This window comes from Artemia franciscana, chromosome 5 (genome assembly GCF_032884065.1).
Source record: "Artemia franciscana chromosome 5, ASM3288406v1, whole genome shotgun sequence".
Taxonomy (NCBI): Eukaryota; Metazoa; Arthropoda; class Branchiopoda; order Anostraca; family Artemiidae; genus Artemia; species Artemia franciscana.
The window spans coordinates 42,204,980-42,232,596 of record NC_088867.1 but is presented as its reverse complement, the minus strand read 5'-3'; the positions used below and the strand labels follow the sequence as shown (position 1 = coordinate 42,232,596).

General features: G+C 34.2%; 1 protein-coding gene across 2 annotated transcripts; it reads right to left on the bottom strand.

Moving 5' to 3' along the window:
- Positions 1-816: 816 nt before the first annotated feature.
- Positions 817-26,316, bottom strand: LOC136027433 (ribonuclease P protein subunit p25-like protein). 2 transcript variants are annotated; one of them, XM_065704703.1, is made up of 4 exons: positions 26,292-26,316; positions 15,218-15,528; positions 9,124-9,240; positions 817-1,002 (listed from the first exon to the last, which is right to left on the bottom strand). In XM_065704703.1, exons 2-4 carry the CDS (start codon positions 15,499-15,501, stop codon positions 894-896), a joined length of 510 nt encoding a protein of 169 aa, XP_065560775.1. In that variant the 5' UTR covers positions 15,502-15,528; positions 26,292-26,316; the 3' UTR covers positions 817-893. The 2 variants fall into 2 exon arrangements, with proteins under 2 accessions (XP_065560775.1, XP_065560774.1); XM_065704702.1 differs by lacking the exon at positions 26,292-26,316 and adding an exon at positions 26,098-26,195.
- Between the last annotated feature and the right edge of the window lie 1,301 nt (positions 26,317-27,617).

Here is a 27,617-nt window from a genome sequence, read left to right as displayed (position 1 = left end):
TTATCTGATGATAGTATCTTTAAATCTCTGTGATATTTTGGTTTAAAATCTGTAGATCCCGGGGATAGAATTTTTGAATTTTAGTAAAATCCCAAGAATATCAGAGTCTTTCTGACTTCCCAGCCTAAGTTTATGTTCGAAATAAAAATGTTCAATAAAAAACAGCGACAACTTATTCGAAGTCCCTTTCAAGCTCATGTGATGTAGTCTAATTACTATAATACCTAATTAGTATCTAATTACTAACACTTCTTATTTACAGCGAATACTTTTTTTACTTAAGGAATCTTATTTTAAATCTAGCAATACCTAATATATCAAGAGCTTTAGAACTATCTGATACCCTCTATCAGAGGGTATGAAGTATATACGGCTTTTATTCTATATGCATCAAAATATTTTCACTTAAAAGTAATTCGATTATAAACAAAAACTCACTATGAAATTTGTTTCACCGCGTTTTTTTTCCTTTAACTCATGATACTTCATGCAGGAATTTTGAGCATCTTTTACTCAAAGTTTGTAAAAAAAACACATACAATTTGAGTTTATTTTAAAGGAAGGGGGGTATTATTATTATTTCTTTTGTATTGCGTCAATACATGCTACAACAGCGTACTTTCCTTCTACAGACAGAACATATAAGTTTTCCGAGTAAGAGTCAAGAGTAGATGTCGCTCAAGAGTAGATGTAAAAAATATATACGGTGAGATAGAGGTTTTTAATCCAGAAATCTAATTTCAAGTAGAGCGTCTTTTGTGACGGGACTTTCCAAATTCACAGATTTCCGAGGCATTTGAAAAAAAAAGAATTCGGTAAATAAGGAATTCTTTATTTTGCGTGTCATCCTGAATCTCCAATTAAATATACAAAAATATATCAGCAATTTCACACTATTCTTCAGATACTGCTTCCTTTTCTTCTATTTTTGGCTTTCTAGCTCTAGGTTTTTTCTTTGCAGTCTTAGGCACATCGAAAAGATTCGAATCATGGGCTTGATACCTGAAAGTAATCCACGAAGAAAAAGATATACCACAGCTATACATACCTACTATGCATCACAACCATTTATTTATAGCCTATACTTATTTGCTAACACAGCTCAGCTTTGAAGGGCTCAGACGCTCAGCGTCCTTCGTCTATTTTTATAAATCTAGACATCTATCTAAATATAGGATAGACCAAAAAAACTGCACATGCATTTCAAATAATCATAAACATGGTATTTAACATATCTTCATTAATTCAAATATTTACACACATCTTTCATTGTGCTGTTTCATCATTGCATCTTCTTAAACTGATGTCCAATTGGATTCAGACACTACTCATAACACGAAGCAATGGAATCGCAAACATGATGGAACAATTTCGCAAGTATTTTGTCTAAGCATGGAGGACTGGAAAAAGGGGGTTTGGCGAGAAAAGCTTTATGTTTGCATAAACAATGCACATTTTGCCTATTCCAACTGAAACCCCTCTCTGCTTCCAGAGAAAGTACAGGGAGTATAGGAGGTGGTACCCTCCCCCACAAAAAAATCGTGTAAAGAACCCGTGGAGTCAAATTCGTTTAAAATTGAAGTCCCGCAGGATAAAAGGTGCTAGAAAAGAATGAGATCTAATTGTACTAAAGTTTTAAGAAACAAAAAAAGACCAATTTATTTTTTGAGGTAGTTGATATGTCAAAAAGATATTATATATATTCTCCCTCATCTACAGATAAATATCCAATGGCCAAAGCTCGGCCGTAATGTCTGTGTTTCAAAAATCTGACACAATTGTTGAGGACGGGTTTAAAAAAAATAAGTGATGAGAGAGGTGCAAAACGAACTCCCTTATACTATTAGTATCATGATTTCACCCAAAATTTCCAACAATTCTGATTTAAATCCTGCGTTGATAACTCCTTTTTGTGAATTCCTCCAAGATTTATTCTTAAGCAACATGAGACTTTTCCATACAAGTTATTTTCATCAGCTCCTTTCACTTAGAGAAAAAAATAGGAAGATAATGAATGTTGGGCCAAACTTTGTTTACATGACTTATATAATAGCAATTGTTTTCTGTTTTCACTCTTAATTATCAAATCCTTCTTTTCGCAACATCAAAAATATTGAACAAACCTTCCAAACCTTTGCTATGCAGACAAATGCTAATATGAAGATTGCCATCAGCAAAAGCAATTTATTTTCTTTCGGGGTGAGAAATTTAATATTTCATAATTATTCAAATGAAAATATTACGCGATGACTACCCCAAGCCTTATATTTTTAATGTCAAATCCCAATGTTGCCTGGTAAAAAAAAATCTTTTAGTTTTTAAAACATTTTGAGACAAAAGCACCTATTCTTTAAGATGATACTTTGAAACTCTGTTCTAGGCTTATTGAACGTGTTGAATAATGTGGTGTAATTGTTACCAAGGTCACAGTTCTCAAAGGAGGTGCTTATCTCCTTTTTCTAAAATTATGTAAATATCAAGTGCTGATTTTTGGTAGCTTTAAACTTAGCGAATCTTGCATACTTAGAATCAACATAAAAAAAGCAAAAAAGTGTACATGGTAATTGAAATTTATTCTTAAGAGTTTCGGCTTTTATTGACAATGACCTCTTTACAGTTACCATTCGTTACATCCATTTTTGTGATCCAAGGATCTCTTAAATATGATGGGACGGGTGCTCCCCCCCCCCTCTAGCCCAAATGTTTGTGTTCAAATTTCATTTTAGCTTTCAGAAACACTGCCGAACACTGAACACCGTTTGGAGAAAGTTACTCTCCCTGCGAAAACGTGCCTTTGAAAATATTCCTCGGGGGGGGGGGGGGGGCTAAAACTAAAAATAATTTTTAAGACCAATGATTTTCATGTTTTTCAGGGAGAAATTTTAAAAAAATCCCATTTTTCGGGATTTCTTCCACCTCTCCTGTTTCTTTGCAGGTAAGTATATGTACATATTAAATTCCATATATTTGGGTAATGACAGTGGATCTGTCATCCGGCAATACCCATACGTCAAATATATTTTTTAGACTTAAGGAGTTTAGGCGGTAAATGCTAGTAGCTTTAGGTGGATATATATAAACTTAATGAACTATACAAATTTGAAATTACAATGAAAATAACTTTCTTTTAACGTTTATGTTGGTACTCAATATTCCTTATTAGAATTTAGGTTACTATTAGAACGACTTACTCTTTACTAACAGTCTAGTAGCTTTAGATTGATAAATATGAACTTCATGAGTAATAAATACTTGAAGTTACCACGAAACTTTAAATTCATTTAACGTTTATTTTCGTACCCAAAATTCCTTTTTGGGGTTTAGGTTGCTATTAGAACAACTTCCTCTTTACTAACAATTCGTATCCCATAAACTATTTGATACATATAAAATCAAGTGAGTTTGTTTCTAGAAGTGTCCGTGTGTCCTTGGGGTGAATACAAGCCTATGCTATTCTTTCACAAGGACCATAAGTGCGAGTCATTGAGAGTAGTGAATGGAAGGCAGGTCCACGTAGTAGGCGTTTTCCTCGATAAAGAGCCAGCGCTGGACGATTCTTCTCAACAGTAAACGGTTTGGGTATTTAGATTATGGAGAAACTATCAGTTTCATTTAGTTAATTAATCTCGCAAGTTTCCGTAAGTTCTAATCTTATCATGTTTACGGTTTAACAGCAAGTAACAGTACACCTTTTAAATTTAAATTCTTGTTTCTAGAAAATGTCATATTTGTATGAAGCACACACTTTTTATTTATTATAAAAGTTAGAAAGAACAATTTTTAGGAAATCAGAAAAGCTACTTAGGACAGTAGAATTAAACATTACCTTCAAAAGTAAGCTAGTCATTTAAAAATTTCCAAATTTATTTCTAAACTAGGGATTTTTCGAAGGGAATATCGGAATTTTGTTAAATTGACAGTGACAAACCTATCACTATATATGTAAATATATATATATATATATATATATATATATATATATATATATATATATATATGTTTAAATTTACATGTATATATATATATATATATATATATATATATACATTTATATTTAAACAAATATAATTTATACAGTCTCTTTAAACGAGCAATAAGTGATTATTTATTTACATTTTTTTTGAAAAAAAAATCCTTTTTTCTCTATTTTTTTTTTAAATTGGCACCTCAAGATTTTCTGGCCTGAAAAAAAAGAATGTAGATAGGGTACGAGTTTGAGAAAATTCATTTAGAGCCTTTAAATTTGGAGCGAGAAAAAAAAACTCATATGAGTGACATCATATTTATGAGCACATTCCAAGAGAATAAACTACATCATTTCTGGCCCAGGACTGGTCGTATCGTTTTTAGTATCTATGACACATGCAGATTTACACAAGATAACAAACTGCTTTGCAGAAAATTACAATTGAATAAGGAACCTGTCATTCTAGCGTCTGTGAAGGATTACATAAAAAAAACTAGTTTTTTTAACTGAAAGTAAGGAGCGACATTAAAACTGAAAACGAACAGAAATTACTCCGTATGTGAAATAGATTGTTCCCTCCGCAATCCCTCGCTCTTTACGCTAAAGCTTTTAATTGTTTTAACAAGCAGAATTGTGGCAAAGAGTCAAACTTTAGCGTAAAGAGCGAGGGATTGCGGAGGGAACAATCTATTTCACATACGGAGTAATTTCTGTTCGTTTTCAGTTTTAATGTCGCTCCTTACTTTCAGTTAAAAAAACTAGTTTTTTTTATGTAATTTCTGAACGTTTTTGAATTAATGCATGTTTGATTTTGACTCTCCACACGTAAACTATTCAAATGAAATTTGCATATTAATTTCTTTTTTGGCTAAAAAAGTTTTGATCATACGATTTTGAGAAATATGGGATGGGGAAGGAGGCCTAGTTGCCATGCAATTTTTTGGTTACAGAAAAAGGCAACTATTAATTTTAATTTTAACGATTTTTTTTATTAGCAAAAAATATACGTAACTTTAGAATTAACTTACGTAACAAACTTTTATATTCTTTAATTATTATTATGTATATGAGGGGGTTTGTACCCTCGTTAATACCTCGTTCTTTACACTAAATCGTAAGTTTTGTCCCAATTCTTTAAGAATGACCCCTGAATCAGAAAGGCCGTAGAATAAATAGTTGAAATTACTAAAAATACTTTAGCATAAAGAGCGAGGTATTTATCTCTTCCTAAATACCTCGCTCTTTATGCTAAAGTATTTTTAGAACCCCTCATATACGTAATAATCTCTGTTCGTTTTAAGTTTCAATGCTGCTTCTTCCTTTCATTTGAAAAAACGTTTTCATGTTTATTTTTCATTGTTTTCTTATAGTAATGCTAGAGAATCCTGCGCTCTTTTCATTGAATTTCTGTTCCCCCATGACAGATTCCTCCAAGGAAAGATCCTCGAACATAGCCCCCTCTCCTTAGCCCCACCCCCAAACAAAATAAAATCCCCCTGAAAACGTCTGTACATTTCCCAATAACCATTACTATATGTAAACACTGGTCAAAGTTTGTAACTTGCAGCCCCTCCCCCAGGGATTGTGGGGGAGTAAGTCATCCCCAAAGACATAGTTATTATGGTTTTCGACTATGCTGAACAAAATGGCTATCTCAAAATTTTTATCCGTTGACTTTGGGAAAAAAATGAGCGTGGGAGGGGGCCTAGATGCCCTCCAATTTTTTTGGTCACTTAAAAAGGGCACTAGAACTTTTTATTTCCGTTAGAATGAGCCCTCTTGCGACATTCTAGGACCACTTGGTCGATACGATGACCCCTGGGAAAAAAAAAAACAAAAAAAAAAAAACAAATAAACACGCACCCGTGATTTGTCTTCTGGCAAAAAATACAAAATTCCACATTTTTGTAGATAGGAGCTTGAAACTTCTACAGTAGGGTTCTCTGATACGCTGAATCTTATGGTGTCATTTTCGCTAAGATCCTACGACTTTTAGGGGGTGTTTCCCCCTATTTTCCTAAATAGGGCAAATTTTCTCAGGCTCGTAACTTTTGATGGGTAATACTAAACTTGATGAAACTTATATATTTAAAATCAGCATTAAAATGCGATTCTTTTGATATAGCTATTGATATCAAAATTCAATTTTTTAGAGTTTTGGTTACTATTGAGCCGGGTCGCTCCTTACTACAGTTCGTTACCACGAACTGTTTGATAGAACGAGGAATTAGCATTTAGTATCGATGACACACGCAAAACTTACACAAAATAATAAATGACTATGAACAGCTAAAGAGAGGGCACGGAACAAGAAACAGCAACAAATCATATTAAATTACAGACGAAAATGTGACTTAAAACTAAAGAATAACACAATAATTGCAGTTTTTAGATATTTCAGAAAAATGACATTGAATAAGAAAAATATTATTTTACCGTCTGTAGCCTAAGGATAAGAAGGAAGGAGAAATTGAATTAACGACAGAATTTCTTAATTCAACTAAAATCGCTGATTTGACACCCTATTACTTGAAAGTAAAGAATAAAACAATGATTATGCCAATAAATAAAACTTCAAATAGAGATAAAATCCTTTTAATAGACAGTGATAAATTTCACAAAAATGGAAAAATATTTCGGTCACGTATGCAATGGCCGTCATCAGTGTTAGTTCATTCAATGCTAACGAAGTGGATCCAAGATGGTCAAAGAGACTTGCTTCGGTTTTTGCTTTGAAAAAGAATAAGATTACTAAAAACTATGCAGTTTATTTTATTTTGTATATAAAATATTGTTCTTAATTGTTTTAGTTTAGTATTGCTACTGATGACGGTCACTGCAAACGGGACCAAAATATCTACTATTTTTGTAAAGTTTATCACTGTCTATTAAAAGGATTTTATTCCTAATTGAACTTTTATTTATCTTCATGGAAAAGCAATGTGGTCTTCGAAATTAGTTATGCCAATGCGTATTTTAGATTTCAGAGGCCTTAGGTATTAGAATACAGGATTTTGAATGAATCCAAACAGCTAAAGTAAAAGCCATGGAAAAAAGTTGGAGGTAATGATGCACAAAAATGAAGCGCTAGCGAAATGAGACAGCGAGAGAGACATTTTACAATCAGTACCACAACGGGTACATCGAATCGTCAATAAAAGCTGTGGTTAGAAGAGAAGTAACAGTGAAAATCACAACGAGTTCATGAAGAAAACAAATTCTATAAAATGGATGATTCTGTCATGCATTAATAGGAAAGAGAAATCGAATTCACGCCAGACTTTTTTAACTCAACTGTTATTGCTTAATTGACACCTCAGAACTTAAAACAAAAGAATAATAAATGTGTATACCCCCTTTAAACGAGTAATTGTGAATTTACTTAAGACTCTTTTTGTTAGAATTATATGCATTTACACAAGAAAAATTTTTGTATAATTTTTATAGAATTCGTTTTTTAAAAACTAAGATACAAAGGGGAAGATAATTTTCAAACTCTATGAGTCAATTTTACCCTTTCAATTGGCATCCCTGATAATTTTCAATTAATTTGAGGTTTCTGCCGCAATGATACCAACAACTGTTCAGATTTTCAGGATATTCTTCATCAAACAATGCCCAACGGATAAGTTAATAATTCTAACTTTATTTTCCGAATACTTTCAAATTTGAAACATGGTCGCTCTTTAAATCTGGGGAATATGTCGTAATATTATGTTATACAATCTGTGACAATACCCTGACTATCATGTATCTTTACTTAGACAGCGCTATTGCGCTGCCTGTAATTTTTGTTTCAGCTTTATTTGGCCCGCTGATATTAATGCTATAGAAACCGGCATACCCACAAACAAAACTCAATTTAATAAAAATACATAAATAATATTTCAATAAATCACGGATATTAAAAGTTTAGCACAACAAATACAGAGCATAGAGTCAAAATCCATTTAAATTACTATCAAATGAAAAGCACGATACCCAAGGCTATTAGAATAGAGGTTAGTTCAATTATGAGACTGAACATCCTGTGCAGGGCGTGGAGGTTGGGGAAAGTAGAGGGAGATGTGTATTGCAGTATTATTAGTAAATGTGGCTGAAAAAAGCCGAGTGGAAACGGCATTCACCTTCGCCCACCCAAAATTTTGTTTACGCTATATAACTATTATCTGCAGCAACTCATTGCTGACAATTTTGGTACAAAGCCAAGCACAAGCACTTATATTTAGGATTGTTTAATGTGTGTTTATTGTTTATAATATGTAGCGTAATGTTTTTAAATTCACCAAGTAGCGTGTTAGTTAAATAGTTACTTTTCTTCACTACCACTTGAATAGCACCTACTTCAATGGCACCCCCTCTTGCCCCCCAACAAAGTACTGTATATATTCCGACTTTAGACGCTTGTTGGCCTGTCCTTCCACACAAATTAAAGGCCAATTCTAAATTCTTGGTTCAACCTGCCTAAGACTATAGTTAGGCGTGCTTTGTTTATCTTCCATTACAGGCAATCTAATGGTCGTATGTCAATTTAAAATTCTTGGTCAACCTGCCTGAGACTATAGGCAGGCGTGCCTTGCTAAAAGATAACAAACAAGTATTGGTCCAATAAGGGAGGCACACTTACTCCCGCCGTTTAGTCGTGCCATTGAACCAAACACTTGAAAAACTATAGGTTCTATGACCATCTTAGCTCTATGACTATCTACCTTAGTTCTACTGCCCTAGGAATAACGCATGGACGGATAATAGATGGACATGTCTGTTAACAAATTAACTAACTAATTAATTATTAACAAATTAATCATTTTTATACAATCCTAATAAGGGGGTATAATGCCAGAATTGCCTCTCATTTAATTGGACTACAATTTCTACAATTAGCCACAGAATAGTAAAATGGAATAGATGTAGACATCAAGTCATGACTAATCATAGAAAATTATACAATCCTAATAAGGGGGTATAATGCCAGAATTGCCTCTCATTCAATTGGACTATCTGTATTGGCTTTTTCAACAATTAGCCATGACTTGATGCCCACAACTATTCTATTTTAATTCAAAGGCAATTCTGTATACTCAACCTAACAATTTTCCTTAATTATATATTCAGTAGTTGTTTTGTCTTGAATAACAATTAAAAGAAACACTTACCCTAATTCTTGAGGATCCAGAGGTAGCTTAGACAATAGTATATGTACTATTGGGACTTTCCGAACGACTTTCAATTGATCTAGTCCTTCATCTTTTGGATCCCAATATTCTTCAAAACTGAAAATAGTAGCAACATTTTCAAATAGAATGAAATGCTTATATTGGTATATTTAAAAATTTTGTCTACAACTCAGTATCATCAATGCTTCAACATCAATAGATTTATAAACTTCAACAACATAAAGACTGTGTATTTAAAATGCTTGTAAATTAAAGAATTACAATTAATAGCGTTTTTGATCGGTAAGGAGGATTGTTTTCTATGTTAATATGTTGCAAAAGACACAGCTTATCAGAAACAAGCAAACTAGAGACTCAAATTAAGACCACATGGATGCTGTCATTTCAGTTACGATACCGTCCCCAAAGCGAACGACAAAGTCAGCAACAGACTAGCTCAAAAAACACATGAATCGCTTTAAATGTTAGGGGGGGCAAAAACCCTAGCCAATAACTTTACAACAATTTAAAAAAGATTCAAAAAGACTCATTTCAAAATGAAATGAGTCCGTAATCATGGGGTTCTGCGTGTCTATCAAAAATAACTTAATGCTAAAGCAGCTTCAGAACATTATTTTTTTACCAAACAGAAACACTTTCTCTATTGTTAGAGCCAAGAGAGACAATTCTTTAACATTTTGTGACTCATATTTCTGTTTTAATACTGTTTCAAATACTGTTGCAAAGGGAGGAGCAGAAATTCAAGCTTCCAGGCGTTCAGATACATCTTAACTAATTTATAGGGTTAACATTCTTACGCACTAATTTATCTAAATGGATAATTTAAAAAAAAATTATTTATAGTGCGAATCTAACTTCACATAGATAACTCAATTTAAGAGGTTATGAATAATAATGGCCAACAGCTGGCGTCAATTGATTGAGAGAGGGAACTTGTCCCCTTCTCCTAAATTTTGAAGAGTACCTTTCTTGTATTTTCATTGAAAAATCCCCGTTGTTGGTGTTATCATTGAAAAAAAAAATTAAAAAACAGCAAAATAATCACCTGTGCCCAGATTTAAAAAAAATATATTTTTTTCAACCCAACCCATATTTTCGTGAATTGACGGTACTGTGGACGACACATAAATGATGAAAATCGTTTTAATTATGAAAGTTTTAGGGCTTTATTCTATTTAGAAAGCCTCAAAGCCTTAACCATCAACCGCAAAAATAAACTATAGGCTTCCAATATTTTACTTGATATGAGTAAGTATGATATTACGTTCCTATGAGTTGTAAGCTTTTATAATTTAATTAGCTGTATTCAGTGGTCTATCAAAAATAACTTAATGCTAAAGCAGCTTCAGAACATTATTTTTTTTACCAATCAGAAACACTTTCTCTATTGTTAGAGCCAAGAGAGACAATTCTTTAACATTTTGTGACTATGATTCACATAATTTAATAAGCTGTGTGATGTATAATTTAATAAGCTGTGTGATGTATAATTTAATAAGCTGTGTGATGTATAATTTAATAAGCTGTGTGATGTATAATTTAATAAGCTGTGTGATTATACATGGATTTCAGCACAGTAACTGACAACTTATGGTCAAGCCACAATATAATCCCACTTCTCGATAAGATAAAAAAAAAGAGCTAAGAATGATTCATGTCTTTGTAACGCCACGCTTCAGAAGTACACAATCTAAGTGACAAGAGCGTGGTTTGAGAATCCTATTCCAAAGCTACTTTGTTTCCACGTCTTTGTTGTTGCTTGTCTTGTTTTATCTTTTTGTCTTGTTTATTTTGTCTGTCTGCGTCTTTGTTTCGTCTTTGTTCGTTTTATATATCTTTGCTTTTTTCCACACACTATGTCTCTGTAGCCTATATTTGGTCTAATTCAGCATAAAGATACAGAAACTGCTGTATTGGGCTTCCCTATTTTCTAGTAATAAAAAAAAACCTTAAACCTTTGCTGTAGCTGATGAATCACAAAGTTCACATTTGAAAGTTAGAGACGGACCAAATCCATAGATTACGTATGGATTAGTATTGGTGGTGTACTCATGCGTAATTCCGTTTTTATCCACAGATGTGGTCATAGTACGGCTTGAGCTGCATACAAGTTACTTAAATTGCAAGACTTCTTCCTTTCATTTGCAAGCTTAATTCCAAATTTCGTAGGAAGTTTGACATAAAAAACAGAGCGTGGCATTAGTCTAGTGTTTTACGTCCCAATAGATTTACGTTAGATTACTGAATTTCCTTTTTTCGTTTTCCATTATTTATTTCCTCTTTTGTGTTAACTCATCCCTCTCATCAGATATCTACAGACCCAAGGAACAGTGACGGGATAATAGCTAAAACGTTCCAGTACATTCAAGACCTTCCCCTAAAAATATCCATAAAGAAGCCACAAGTGCTAACTTGTTGCATGTCGCTTGAGACGTTTACAATTGCCTTCCCTATGACCTTAAAAACTGACCTGATCTTATTAATACTTATTAATGCTCAAACAACTTCTTACATTTCAGTAATTATTCCTCAACCCCTCGACATGCATACACAATCTGCTTTATTATGCATAACACAGTATTGGGTTTACTACACTTGGAAAGTTAGATCACGAAAATCCTATGTCTTAGGGAAAGTATCTATTGGAGTTGAGTCAGTTGGAAGGATCCAATGCTGTAAGTGTTGGAGATGCTATGTGACTTAACACCAACTTAGTTCAAACTTCATTTCACTTACAAGAATAAAACAAACAGATTTATGAAGTACATTTCTTCTCTGCGTTCTTTTTGCTATTTTAATTATTTATACATACACCATAAAGCTACCAACGTCATAACTTCCTAGAAGGCAGTTACCCTTCCTAAATTTCAGTTTTAGATTTCAAATCTGAGCACTGAGTTAAGTATTCTATTTACAAAAACATAATCAATAAGATTGGCTGTCTTACGATCATGTGAGTACCATGTTAACTTAATATGGTAACGCTGATCAAACAGTTCGTGGTAACGAACTGTAGTAAGGAGCGACCCGGCTCAATAGTAAACGAAACTCTAAAAAACGGAATTTTGATGCTAAAATACACATCAAAAGAATTGGATTTTTATGCTGATTTTAAATATATAAGTTTCATCAAATTTAGTCTTTGTCATCAAAAGTTACGAGCCTGAAAAAATTTGCCTTATTTTAGAAAATAGGGGAAAACACCCCCTAAAAGTAGCAGAATCTTAACGAAAATCACACCATCACATTCAGCGTATCAGAGAACCCTATAGAAAGATTTTGCCAGAAGACAAATCACGGGTGCGTGTTTATTTGTTGTTTTTTTTCCAGGGGTCATCGTATCGACCAAGTGGTCCTAGAATGTCGCAAGAGGGCTTATTTTAACGGAAATGAAAAGTTCTAGTGCCCTTTTTAAGTGACCAAAAAATTGGAGGGCACCTAGGCCCCCTCCCACGCTCATTTTTCTCCAAAGTCAACAGATCAAAATTTTGAGATAGCCATTTTGTTCCACATAGTCAAAAACCATAATAACTATGTCTTTGGGAATGACTTACTCCCCCACAGTCCCTGGGGGAGGGGCTGCAAGTTACAAACTTCGACCAGTGTTTATATATAATAATGGTTATTGGGAAGTGTACAGTCGTTTTCAGGGGATTTTTTTGGTTTTGGGGGTGAGGTTGAGGGGAGGGGCTATGTGGGAGGATCTTTCCTTGGAGAAATATGTCATGGGGGAACAGAAATTCAATGAAAAGGGCGCAGGATTTTCTAAAATTACTATAAAAAAAAAAACAATGAAAAAATAAACATGGAACAGTTTTTTTCAATTGAAAGTAAAGAGTAGCAATGAAACTTAAAACGAACAGAGATTATTACACATATGAGGGGCTCTAAAAATACTTTAGCATAAAGAGCGAGGTATTTAGGAGGAGATAAATACCTCGCTCTTTATGCTATAGTATTTTTAGTAATTTCAACTATTTATTCTACGGCCTTTCTGATTCAGGGATCGAAATTAAAACTTAAAACGAACAGAAATTACTTCGTATTTGAAATGGGTTGTCCCCTCGGCAATCCCTCGCTCTTTACGCTAAATTTTGACTCTTTGCCACAATTCTGCTTTTTAAAACAATTAAAAGCTTTAGCGTAAAGAGGGAGGGATTGCGGAGGGGACAACCCATTTCATATACGGAGTAATTTCTGTTCGTTTTAAGTTTTAATGTCGCTCCTTACTTTCAGTTAAAAAAAACTAGTTTTTTATGTAATCTTAACTAGATTGAAGTACAGAATTACAGCAGTCTGTACAACACTATATCTATAGGCCATAAGTCCATAAGATGGTATTCTAGGATACCATCTTATATCCTAATTAAAACATACTTCTCGCAGGAACCCTGTCTATTTGTTCCTGAAATAATATTTAAAATTTATCTGAGTTACTACCATCTCCACCAGTCGTTTCTGTATAGACATATACCACTTTGAATCATACCCTGTATTCTTTGGTCATAGAACAGGCAACGAGGATTCTATAATCAACACCTTTCAAACCCATGAAAGACTTACAAGCTTCTTTGGTCAGAATGATCCCTACCCCTTGCCTATGTACCCAATCCTTCTTATTGAATAGATAAATTTCATAACACTTAATTTCATATTTCCTAACTCTAAGGGATGGCTTTCTGGAACTACTAACAAGTCCATGTCAAAACGTGTGTAATCGTCACTCAAAATGTCAATACACTTGTTGTTTCTAAATGTTGTAATGTTCCAAATCGCAAAGTTAATATAATTTGAAACATTGAGATTGTTATGGCCTCAAGAAAAGCAATAAGTTATGGCAAACAGATTATGACCACAGGCTAACCGAATGTTGGTTCGGTAAATATTTGAACACATTAAAAATTAGTAATTATCATATTGTTGATGTTCAATTTCTAAGGATTTACCAACTTGGATACAAAAGTGATTAAAACAAGATTTGAACATGACCTTCAGCATCCATAGAAATTGAACAGCAAATGAAAAGAGAATTGAACAGCCTTACGAAAAAAATAGGCAGTCCCGTTTTGACTACTATATTATTAGACCTACTTGATTCCAAGCGAGCACAGGATTCCATTTTCAGGTTCTATGGCAGGACATTCCTGCTTGCTGCAGACAAGTCTGGTAATGGATATTGGAAGAGCATAACATGGTGATTTACGATGACAAGTGGGTTCTAAGCAGATCTTAAAAGGGACTTAACTCCGGAAACGCATTTTCAAAGTTTTTTTTTGTACACCATACCCAATTTCGAAAAATTCTGCATATACCCATAATCCTAAAATAAAATAAATAGAACGAATCGCAAATAACTATCACACACGCTTTCAGTTTCCCCACTTTGCAACCTAGGACAGTGTTTTTTTTAAGGTTAACCAATTTATTTCATACAAGAATCTACCTGGAATTCATGCCACCTCTACTTTTCTTACTTACTGATAATAATAATAATAAAAAACACTGGTCAAAAACAATAATTCGCCTTTTTTTTATTGTATATGTTCTTAATTGCCTAAATAGTCAGACCTTGATTGACTAACTTTCTACCTCAATTAGCTAAAGAGACAAAAAGCAGTTTTGAAACCTATTCATGCATTCTGGCATTACTGTCCAATGGACAGTCATAGGTAGTATAGTCAGTTTTGAATTTCGGAATGGAAGTCAATATTCCAATTTTGCAAAATATTTACTTCAAATTTTCGATTGAAAAATTGGTGTTCGAATCACTAACTGCACAAAGGAATGCAAGCTAGGAAGAAGTACAGCCAGTTTTAAGCCCAGACTGGGCCATGGCAATACATTTATTTATGTAAGCCTCCCTCTCTACCTTTTTACAAAAATTAAACCTGTAGTGCACATTTCAGCACTAAAAAAAACAGCAATGGAAACTGTAAATAAATCACCAACAAAGAAAAAATTGTAAATAAATCCCCAAGTTCATGCTAGTAAGCTGCTTTTTATGGTGGAATCCTAAGATACATATACTATCCTTGTTTGCAGGAATTTTAAAGACTGAATATGTATGACTTACTCAATATAAGATATTCTTGTGATCTGGCAAAGTTGTTTCTTTCTTCTTTTCATCATTTCAGCACATGATACAACTTTTCCAACAGCATGACCAAATCCAGACCAAATTATATAATTCTTGGTTTTTAAATCATTAAGTGCATAGCTCATTAAATTGTGAATTTTACTTCCTGCTTTGACTTTCATCCATGTTACCAATGAATCTTCACCAATAATCGTACTGAAAGGGTGTCCAACACTTTCAAGTGAGGGTTCAAAATTTTTCCCTTTAGTGTAGTTTTCCATATCTCAATATGGTAGTATCAAAATATCCTACAAACCAAAGAAGAAGCAATTACAGACATAAAATCTTTCAGTGAGTTGGGGTAAAAATTTTTTTTTTAGAGACAGAGAGAGACCAGACCTAAAAAAAAAGAATTTCAAGAGATTCTATTTCAATTCTTTTTAAATAAATTCTATTTGAAGGATTTTATTTTAATTAAATTCTTTCCGTATCCCTGATAGGAGCCTGGTCCACTGTTATAAATAGGAACTACACCTCCCCCCCCCCCATTTCTGTGTATGGGTATTACTTCAAACCATTATTGCATTCTTTTTAACTATCAGAGTTGATGCAGTAGTATTTACTTAATTCTATACGTCTCCCATACACTTTTTACCCCTTTGTATAGAACTGGCGATCAAAAGAACTAATGAACGGAGTCATTTGATGGAAAACCGAACATTTTTGATTAGAAGTAAGGTTCGAAGTTTCCCCATTTGTTTAGTTTTCCATCTCAAAAATTGGATCAAATTTTTTTAGATTCCTTTTTCCCCAAAAATGGTTAAAAAGCCCAAAAATATACTTCCAGTGAGCACATAGCCCAGAGTGTCCCAGGTGCAAGGGCGCAAAATCATGGAAATGACACATTCTTCACTGAAATATTTCAACAGAAAAGTTGTGCACATTAAACTTCTTAGAACTCAAATCACGTGAGGAATCAAAATGTGCATGGATCAAGGAACTAACTGGACGACTGATCCCTCAAAACCTGCCTCCTTGACTACCGCCTTTTTAGCAAGAAGATAGACAACTTGCTACATTTTGACTCAGTTCAAACAAAAGTTAAGCACTAATTCGTTGTAAAAACGATTTAAGTCCTTATGTAGTGCAAAAATGAGGTTAGTTTGATCTACAGACTGAGTTAGTGCATAAACAACTGAAACCCAAGGTAAAGACAGCCTTTTTTCATAAACAACCCATTCTGACTTGGTACAAAAATGAGCTACATCCAAGCTACAAATTTACTATGTGACTTGGTGGAAAAAAGTACAAAAACAAACTAAGTCTAGATCAGTCAAAAATTGACCTAAGCCCTGTGCAAAAGTCAATTAGGCCTGAACTGTAGATTTCACAGATTCAGTGCAAAATAAGTAAACACCTGACTTTGTGAAAAAGCAAGGTGTACTTGACTTGGTGAAAATTGAGCTTTGACAGCTTTGACTATGATACAGCCAGTCTTTGTCCCAGAGCTGAAGAGGCCAAAGCTCCAAGAAGGAGGATTTCATAATTTCATCAAAAGAGGTTTTCCTTTAGGCAGAGTCATTTGAAACAGCTTTGACATGATACAGCCAGTCCTTGTACCAGAGCTGACTGAGAAGGCAAAGCTCCAATAAGCTCTGTGCTACTTTATACCATTGATGACCAATTTTTTTCTGGGTTCCAGTTAGACATTTCCAATTTTCAAGCAGGTGTGCTTTAACAAAAAACTTGGAGAGGCACTGGTGGTCTTCACAGCTTATACAATGACCCACCCACACAAGCTGCTGTCTCCTTACAATAACAATTTTAAAAACTCTTTCCATAAAACAAGTTTTTCAAAGAAAAGTAAAGAGCTCCACTAAACCAAAAATAAGCAGAAATAAAATCAAATAATTTTCCAAGCATAAAACTACCGCAGATCACCATCAAGAAATAAATGAAACCCAAAACGAACAGAAATTATAATAAATAAGCAAGTTGAACTCAAAACGAACAAAAATTAACATAAGTAGTGCACAGCCCACATGCCTTCTCAAGACCAGAACATGATTTGCAATATACTGAAAACAAAATACATTTTAAATGTTTTTATCTTTTTGACTTTAATAAATGAAAAATTCCATGGTCAAATATTTTTGTCAGTAAAGTACAAATTATGTTCTGGTTATGAGAAGGCGAGGGGGTTATTTACATTTAGTTTTAAAGCATAATGGGCCAATTACATGACTGTGGGGAGCCAACATACTCAATATCCCTAGAGGAATGGTTACTGGACTGTTCTACTATGCTGAACAAAATGACTGTCTAAAAACTTGACTCGATATTTTTGAAAAATGAATGGGCTTGGGAAGAGGGCTCATTGCCCTCCAATCTCTTTTGACTCTTAAAAATGGCGCTAGAACTTTTTGATTTACTTCAAGATCCACCAAAATATTCCTTGAAACCTTAATACTCTTAGCTTGCACAGTAACAATAGCTATAGTATTATTAGTAGAAGCATGAACATAGCACCTTTGGTTTCTTCTTCAACTCAAATCCTTCAACACATGCAGAACGTTTAAATTTAATACCATGAACCGTTCCTCAAGCATTTCTTATATGTCCTCTAAACAACCTATGTGACATTGTGTGTTTAATTTAGTTCCATACAGTTTCATTTCAAAATTTCCCGAATTTTTCGCCTTGAAACCCTAGTAGGGGCAGCAGTAGCAGTAAAGTTAATAGCAGCAGTCTTAGCTTTAGTGGCAATAGTAGTAGTCAAAGTAGTAATAATAGTAACAGCAGAAGTAGTATGAGTAGAAGCAGTAGCAGCCCAAAGGCCTTGCTATGTGATCTTTGGACTGTTTTTGAACAAACGGCTATCTCAAAAGTTCTATCAGATACATTTGGAGAAAATAGACCATAAGGGGAGGCCTAGCTAAGCTCCAGTACTGATTCTTAAACTCCAGCACTAACTTCTGATTTCCAGTCCAATGAGTCCCCTCTGAAGCTTTTACGACCACACTTTGCATAAAACATTATATGTCCCCAGGGCATAACTTACAACCCTTGCCCTGAGAGCTGCAGGGGGGAGTGTCATCCCAAACCCATAATTACCAGACTTTTCAACTACACTGAACAAAATGGTTATCTCCAAATGTTTGTTGGATATATTTTCAGAAACGATGGGCTAAGGGGGGTCAGGTTTGCTGGTGGTCATCCAATCACTTTTGACTGTTAAAAAGGGCACTAGACGTCGAAATTTCCAATTAAATGAGCCCCTTTCGAAGTTTCTACAACAAATCCTTCTATAAAAAGTGCACTGGTTTCAAACCAAAAAAAGGAAGGGGGGTAGCTGCCCTCTGATCAATTAGAATCTTAAAAAGGGCTCTAGAATTTCTGATTACCAGTCCAATGAACCTCCCCCCCGAAATTTATACGACCACCATTTCTATAAAAACCTTATATGCCCCTAGGGCATAACTTACATCCCTTTCTCTGAGGGCTGTGGGGGGTTGTCATCCTTAAAGACATAGTTTATAGATCTTTCAACTAGGCTAAACAAAATCATTATCTCAAATTTTGATTGCATATATTTGGGGAAATGATGGGCGTTGGGGGGGGGGGGGAGGGCTGGCTGCCCTACAATCACTTTTGACTTTTAAAAAGGGCGCTGGCCCTTTCAATTTCCAATCAAATGAGCTCCTTCCGAAGTTTCTATGACAACTCCTTTATATATGAAGTGCCCTGGTAAAAAAATGAATAAATAAATAGTTCATTGTGCCCACATTGCTCTTTACTTAGGCAGCGCTATTGTGCTGCCTATGATCTGAAACTGGGAACTGTTAATTATAGCACCCACATGTCTTCTTGTTGGATGCATGAGCCTAGATCCATGAAACTAGACACACAGAATACAACATAGACAGTCCTGATCAAAGATATCCAATTGTCTATTATTCTGAACTTTGAGAATCCACTTTTCACACCTGTATAGGAGAGTACTCCTGAGGATTGCCTTGAAGACTCTAATTTTTACAGTGATGCTTATGCTTTGATGTTCCTATAGTAATTAGTGAGCTGAGCAAAGTTGAGAGAGGCTACGCAAATGTCTTTCAATTTGGCCTGAAGTTAAATCAAAAACACACAAAAATTCCCAATGTGTGATCTCAGGGCCTGAGAATTGTGGTCTTTAGAGTCCTGTTTTGCAAAAAAGTGCACAAATTCACTAGACACTAATGATGCACAAATCTTGGGCTGATGGGATAAAGTTTTTAAGGTATATATCATTTCTATGCCCAACGACTTCTGAAAAGTACCCTGATCCACTTTAAATTTAGTGGGAACACACCTTCAGTCAAGAGAACTGTCTTCAACAGATTTTATATCAAAGACTTCTTAGGTTGAGGCACTAATAGCAGTCTTAATGTTTCAAATGTTTAGGATTCTCGAAGCTCTAAAACTTTGAAGCCATGTAGTGTCTGACCAGTAAATGTCAACTCTTGGACAGCCGAGTAGTGCTGGCACTACTCAGCTAGGGCGCTAGTGCTGTCAGTAAAAGTCGGATAGCTGACAGGGGGCCCACCCCATGTCCCCATGGTTGTAGGTACCTATTTTCCATTTTTCAAGCAAAGGTCAGCCCTTTGCGACTTTTCGTAAAATTCTGATGTAAGCATCCCCAGAAATTAAAATCTCTGGTATTTTGTTGAGGGCCAATTTTTGCTTACCATGCTACAATGTGAGCCTCTAGACATTCGAAGAAGGTTAAACTACGCAAATTAATACAGTTGTTTCTTTTGAAAAACTTGTTTTTTCTTTCTTTTACTCATCTGTCTGAATGTTTAAAACAAATTGAACAAGATAATATCTATTGTAATAGTTCCATTTACATAAAACTGGAGCTTTTCATAAAAAATTTCAATATGCTAATAGGGATAATATTAGCCTTAGGGTAGTATCATAAGGTTCATATTGTTTTTTTTTTTTTTTTGCTTTTTTAATACTTTACATATTGGATCAAAATAATCCAAATTTTCATTAAAAACAATGTGTAAACAAGGAAGTTATACACAATTTTCTCAAGAAACAGTACTTGGTGTGTACCTTCCATGATGCAGAAAATTTTGAACTAGCAGTAAAACTAAAGCCAAAAAAGGTAGTGTACACAAAAGAAATTTGCATGGTCAAGTATACACAAGAAATGAATTAACTTATCAAGTTTCATCAATATCCATGACCATGGGTCTCAAATTTTGTTTTTATAAACAAAACATGTTTTTTGCCCAGTTGTACTAATTCTGTTGCATTGGATTAGTTTTTATAAAAATCTAAATATAGGCTGAGTCACACAAAGTGTTTGAGTTAGGTGAATGGAACTTTCAGCAATAAGGCTAATCTAAATAATGCCTGGGCTTAAAAAATAAATTACTCACTAAAATCAAAATAAAACAATAATTTGACAGGCAAACAGTAATAAACAAAAAGAAACGAAACATGAAAACAACACAAAAGTGACTAAATGTTTCATTTTCAAGGTAGGCTATGACAGCCAGTTTTATCTTTGGAAGAAAAAAAAATCTTGATTCATTTCTGTCTCTGTCTGGTTTTTTTTTCAAGATTTTGAAAACACAATTTTATTATTTCAATAAGATTTTGAGCAATTTTTTCTAAAACTAAGAAGAACATTATAAAATCTTCAAGACTGTTTAATTAGAATTTAGTGAATGAATTTATGTGAAGCACTAACAATGTTTTCACATCCAAAAATATTTTCACAAATATTGCCTGTTAAAAGCAAGCTTATTTTGAACATTTGTTCCTGATAAATTAAGGATAACTAGAGAATCAAAAGTGGACTGTGAAATGACCATAAATTTTTTGGCAATTAGAATTGTTACCATTGCGGTTTAAGTAACCTAAAGCCCTTAATTTTTTAACCACTTTTATATGGTACCCATTTCAAGTGGTGGTCACTCTATTGTGTGGTGACTAAGATAACTATTAGGGTTACTTTAAGGGCTCAAAAAGTAATTGACTCTGAGATGATTATTTTTTGGAAAGAACCTAAGAAATGCATCAAGTGATGTTTTCATTTTCTATCTAACTAAATTAGGCTGTAGAAAAAATTCTAATTATGATGTTTGGAAAGAGTAGGGGCAAAAAGTAATTGAGTTGTATGTTCATCTTGTTCCTATATCAGTTGTGCAATATTATGAATTTGTATAGAAGTAAACTTTACCAAAATAGGACCTTGATAAAACATTCTGGGGCATCAAATTTCATATCATATTTGTCATCAATCAAACTGTAAATCCAGATTAAGTGATAACTTTTGAGGAGTTATTTAGAGGGAAGTATTTTTTTTGTTGGATTTTATAGATTTCTGCAGATTTCTTTTCAAATTTTTGAACTGTGATTCTTGATTTTGTTGATTATAAGTGGTGAGCCTAGTGCCAACCTTAACAATTAGGCCAGTATTTGCATCAAACCACATTGTGCTTTTTGTCCTATATTTGTAAAAACACTATCAAAATGACCTTGCACAAGTCTAAAAAAGGATCTGATCTATATTGAGCTTGTGATTGTCATTTTGATGAAAAATCAAGTGCAATGAATTGTGATGGTTGCAGTAAATGGCTAAGTACACATTGCCCTGAAATAATTGAGCTGGAGTATGATTGTGATGGTTGCAGTAAATGGCTAAGTACACATTGCCCTGAAATAATTGAGCTGGAGTATGATCTCCTAACAAAGATGACAAGACGTATTGGATGTGAGTGGCATCATCTATATGTAAGGGGGGAAAATAGACAAGACTAAATGCATTGGATATCCAAGATGCCATTACCAAATCCCTTGACCCACTTAAACCAGCCCTAGCTGTCACCCAGGATTTTGATGTAAAAAATTAAGGAAGCTGTGAAAATGTCTTTTAGTAAATATAAGTATCAAGTGATCAAAGATATGGACCTTAGATTTCAAGTCATTGAAACATGGATAGATACCCTTGAACAAATATCTGATGCTGCCATCAAATACAACTTCGTGAATAGTTTTGTAGTCTCAAAGGTACAGGTAGGCGTGTACCTTGTAATAGTGACTAGAGAGAGAGAGAGAGAGAGAAAGATTTATTTAAACAACAATCATAGCTCAAATGGCTAATTTGATGTTGAAATACAGAACATGCTATTATGCACTATTATATATTGATGTAAAAAAGGGACAAAACAGTTCTGGTAGCAGTTTGTCTGAGCACGCTCAGGCACAAGTTTTAGCTTCTGTCTTGTATGGCTGACTGTCAAGGCTTCTGGTAGTAAAATATCATGATGAGCAGGGTTAGACAGCAGCATTTTGCCAAACCTCAGGATAAGCTCACCCAAACGGAGTTCCAAACTTTGGAGTTCAAAGTTTGCTAGGGCATTGTGGTAGGAAATGTCTCTGTTACTCAGGATGATCCTGGTTGCCCATTTTTGGACTGACTCCAGTTACTGCATTAGATAGGTCATTCTCAATACTGATGGGCCCCAGATGGGACAGGCGTATTCAAGTATGGGGCGTACATAGCACAGGTATGCCTGTAGAAGACTGTGGGCATTACACCCAAAGCAATACATTTTTGAAAGGGTTTGCAGAGATGCGTTTGCTTTATGGGTCACACTATTAATATGGGTAGTAAAGGTGCAATCATGTGAGAAAATAACGCCTAGAATTTTCACCTCACTCACAACAGGGAAAGGAACTTCAGGGGGGACAAAGTCTCTCTTTCGTGGGTTCAGTCTTATTGTTTTTGACTTAATGAAGGATTACTAAGTGTAACATACAAAACATGTTTTTACAAAACATGTGTACAGTGATCACCATCTAATGAGGCAAGAGTTGGCAGGGAGTGATTGGTCCTCTATCACTGAGAATGATGTAGACAAATCAAGGAATATTATAAAGAAAATACTGCCAGAGGTCTCAGGGAAAAATAATACAGTAAGATAGGCTTGAAAAACTACAACATGAAAAATTTATGAGCAAAGAAATAAGGAGAGCAAGAAATAAAAAGAAAAGAATTGGAGACTATATAAACAGAATATACATAATAAGGATAACTACACAGAATATACCAACACACAAAATCAAGTCAGAAATCTATTCAGGAAGCTTTTTGAACAGCATAAGGATGCTATAAGAGCAACAAGCAAGCCAAATACAAAATGTTTTTGGAGTTAAGTCTCAGTCCATAAACCTGTCAGACACTTGGATACACAATTAGAAGTCAATGACAGTATAGTAGACAACCCAAATAAAATTGCTTTTGCTGTAAATAGGCAGTTTACATCTGTATTTACTCTACTTGATAATGCCCCTCCCCCCATTCCCCTTACCTAAGCCATTATAACACCTATGATCTCAATACCAGTCAATAGGGTTGATATGGACAACCCTAAGAATGTTGAACCTAAATAAATCAGTGGGACCTGATGATGTAATCCCAAGGTTTCTAAAAGAATTGCATTGGACCTGCTAGCTCTACTTTTTCAAAAATATCTCAATGAAAAGTGTATCAAATAAGATTGGTGCACAGTACATATATCCCCTATATACAAGGATGGTAGCAAAGAGGATGAAAGTACTTAAAGGTCAATAAGCACTGTCTCTACAGTTGGGAAGCTTCTAAAAGCAACTGTTAACACTTCAATCTTGAAAACCAATAAACTATCCTCATCATGTCAACATGGCTTTAAGTCGGGTCAATTGATTGAAACAAACCTGATTGATACTTATAACTATGTCACCAGTCTTCTGGTAGAGTCTGCCATAAAAGACTTCAAATCAAGCTCCAAGCTTTTGGGGTGAGTGAGGATATGGTAGAGTGGATGAAGCAGTTCCTAACACATAGAAACAGACAGTTCAAATATTTGGAAGGGATACAAGAATGTTTTTATCTGAGGTGGCTGCTGTTGAAAGTGGTGTCCCCTAGGGCACAATATTGGATCTAACTCTATTCAATATATATATATATATATATATATATATATATATATATATATATATATATATATATATATATATATATATATATATATATATATATATACATATATATATATATATGTATATATATATATATATATATATATATATATATATATAAATTATGTGCTAAAAATCCTTGATAGCAAAATAAGCCTCTATGCTGATGACCCAAAACTTATTGGTAGTTTAGACACAGCAGAAAACATTGAGTCAACACAACTGGACCTTGATACATTCACTCACTGGACTAATGTTTGGAAGCTTGAATTCAATGCAGCAAAATGGAAGACTCTCTACCTTGGGAAGAAAAACCCATATACTCATTGCCAAATGAATTGTAGTGATGGGTCTTGCAAAGCTATTTCCAGCAGCCATTTGGAGAGAGATATTGGTGTCCTGGTAGATGAAAAGGTGAATTTCCATATTTGTGAACAAGCAACTATTGCAAAGACTAATCAGACACTTGGATTAATCAATAGAATGCTCACTAGTAGATCTCTAACTGTCATTACTAAGCTCTATAAGAGTCTAGTTCAAACAGGGCTAGAATTTGGAATATATGTTGCATGCCCAAGCAAAACACTGACAAAACAGCCATGGAATCAGTCCAGAGGAGTCCTCTGTGATGACCTGTCTCTATAAGCTCAAAATATCATCTTAAGCATATAGGCTAGATGCAAATGAAGTGATGTGATAACAGCATACAAGCTTCTAAATACTGAGGATACCATTCCTGACCATTTCCAACCAGACAATTCTAAGGAAAATTGTGGTCACTTTCAAAAGCTTTTCCAGAAACAAGCAAATACCAGACAAAGGAACAAATTCTTTTTAAATAGTGTTGTCAGCTTATGGAACTCTCTCAGTGAAAAAAGATCAACATCTAATAGCCTGAAGTATGAACATATTCAATTCAACAGCTGGCAGACACAGGATTCATCCTATTGCTAGCAAGTGCACAGAGAATTTAAGTTAATAAGCTAAAGGCATCAAGGCTATGAGTTCATTCCTGTCAGTTAAAAACTCAAAACTACCCTAAGATATAATGTTTTGTGTTGAAATTTAGGCAATTATTATTTATACAATCTTTGGTAAAATTCTAGTTAATTGACTTCTTGTTACCTCAGAAAGTGTTTAAGTTAGGAAAATGAAACTTTCAGGGATGAATCTACAGACTAAAGTATGGATACTTTGAAGAAGCTACCTCCACCTCCTTTGATGACCTTTAAAAATATGTGTGTTATAAAGTGAAACTTTGCAAAATAGATCTTCTGCTTAATTGAAGTAGCCTACAACAAAATTGTTTTCAGCTTCATAACTTTGCTCAATTCCACTTTACAAGGTTTTAAAGATATACAAATATATTTTCTAAATTTTGAAAAAAAAACATTGATATGGCTTAAAATTCTACTCAAATAACAGGAATTGCATTTTCAGAACTAAAGGCAGAGAAAAAGCAGCTGGTAACTGAAAATTGAGGTAACATGTTGTTTTGTCAAAATTTCAATAGGTATAGACCTTTCATGTAGGCAAATTTCAGGGCCCTCTAGAGGGAGAAGGAGTGGAGGTGGGTACTTTAAAATACCTTCCTGGTACATACCTTAGCCTGTAGACCCATCCCTGAAAGTTTCATTTGCCTAACCTAAGCCTTTTCCGAGATAGCAAGAAGTCAATTAAATAGAAGTTTACCCAATCTTCAAGCATTATAAATAAGGAAAATCTAGAGATAATAAAGTGATAACAACTTCCCAAGGTAGGCTAGCCTAAGTTTTAGACCATGGATCCATTCCTGAAAATTTCATTCAAAAGCTCAGCTAGCTTAATTTCTAGGATGGCAAGAAGCCCCTTAACTATACCTTTACTATCTATACTAGCTTATGGGATATGTTTTAGCATTATACTGCACACGAACTAGTGTTTTAAAATTCTTGCTCAATAGTTATCTTAGATGACAATGAAATTATTTTTACAGTGCTATGCACAGAAAATGGAAAGAAAAACAAGGAATGCATTTATAACGATAATTAATGTAAAAACTAAGGTGAAGTACCAAATAGGGATGCTAACTCTAAAGGTTGTTAAGAAAAACATATTCAAAATCAGAAAGGTGCGTTATGCAGCAGCAGATTTCGGACCTTTCTTGACTGCAGATGTCACTTAGGTCCTCATTCAATGTTCTAAATACATCATCCTGGAAGGTTGAAAATACAAGGAAAGGCGGATTTGCCTCCCAAAGCAAAACTTGGTCATCAATAATTACACATTTCACTGATATTGACATATATTGATACACATCATCTGACAAGTTTTGAATAACGCACTAGTCTATATCTTCTTATCTACTGCTATGTTCTGTAGAAACTGAACTACTAGTCGAAAAATTTGTATACTAAGTTTTTCGTCATTCACTCCACCCAAAAGAAGGTTTATATTACATTGCATAGAATTCTGAGTAAGGAGCTTTACAAAACTTTGTCTTTGATGTTGATAATTATCACAATCTAGAAGCACATGTGCAATTGTCTCTTCATTGTTACAATATGTGCAATATTTATCCTCTCCAAAATATCTTGCGCGATAGGATTGAACCCCTGCATGTTGAGATCTTAGCCGAAACAGAATAACTCCCTCTTTTCTTGTTAATTTGTCATATATTTTTAATTCATGGCTCCTTGTGGTTTTGCAGGTGACAAAATAGTTGCCTGACAAATTCCGGTTTTCCTCAAAAGAAAATTTATCTAGATTCTTCATCACTTTGTCAATCATCTTAACTTCCATAGGAGAATCACATTCAGTAAAGGGGCCTGTCATTTTTGTGGCCTGCTTTGCAGCTCTGTCTGCTCTTTCATTACCATCAATCCCAACATGAGCTGGTACCCATTGTAGAATTACTTTGTGTTTTTCACAGACAGATGTAAACATAGAATAACAAGCAATTACTTCCGTTATGGACATCTTATTTCTATTTGCATTACTGATGGCATCAATAGAGGCTTTAGAATCTGAACATATAACTATCTTAGGATAGTTTTGAAGATTGGTTCCTATATATTCCAAGGCTTTCTTAATAGCAATAACTTCTGCTTGGAATACAGATGTTTCAACAGGTAACTTAAATTGATTTATAATTTGCAGCTTCGGGATTACAAATGCAGCCCCAACTGGTGTGTCATGTTGAATTTTTGATCCATCTGTATATATATGTACAAAGTCGCTATATAAGTTGGCCATGTGTAATCTAAAGCTGATTGCAAGATTGAACCAGGATACTTCACCAATATTATTTACACACTCAAGATGACTCTGTTCCCAAGGAGGTAATGGCACGTTTTCTGGGACCTTTAGCATATCAGTTATTTTTAAACAGTAATCAAAT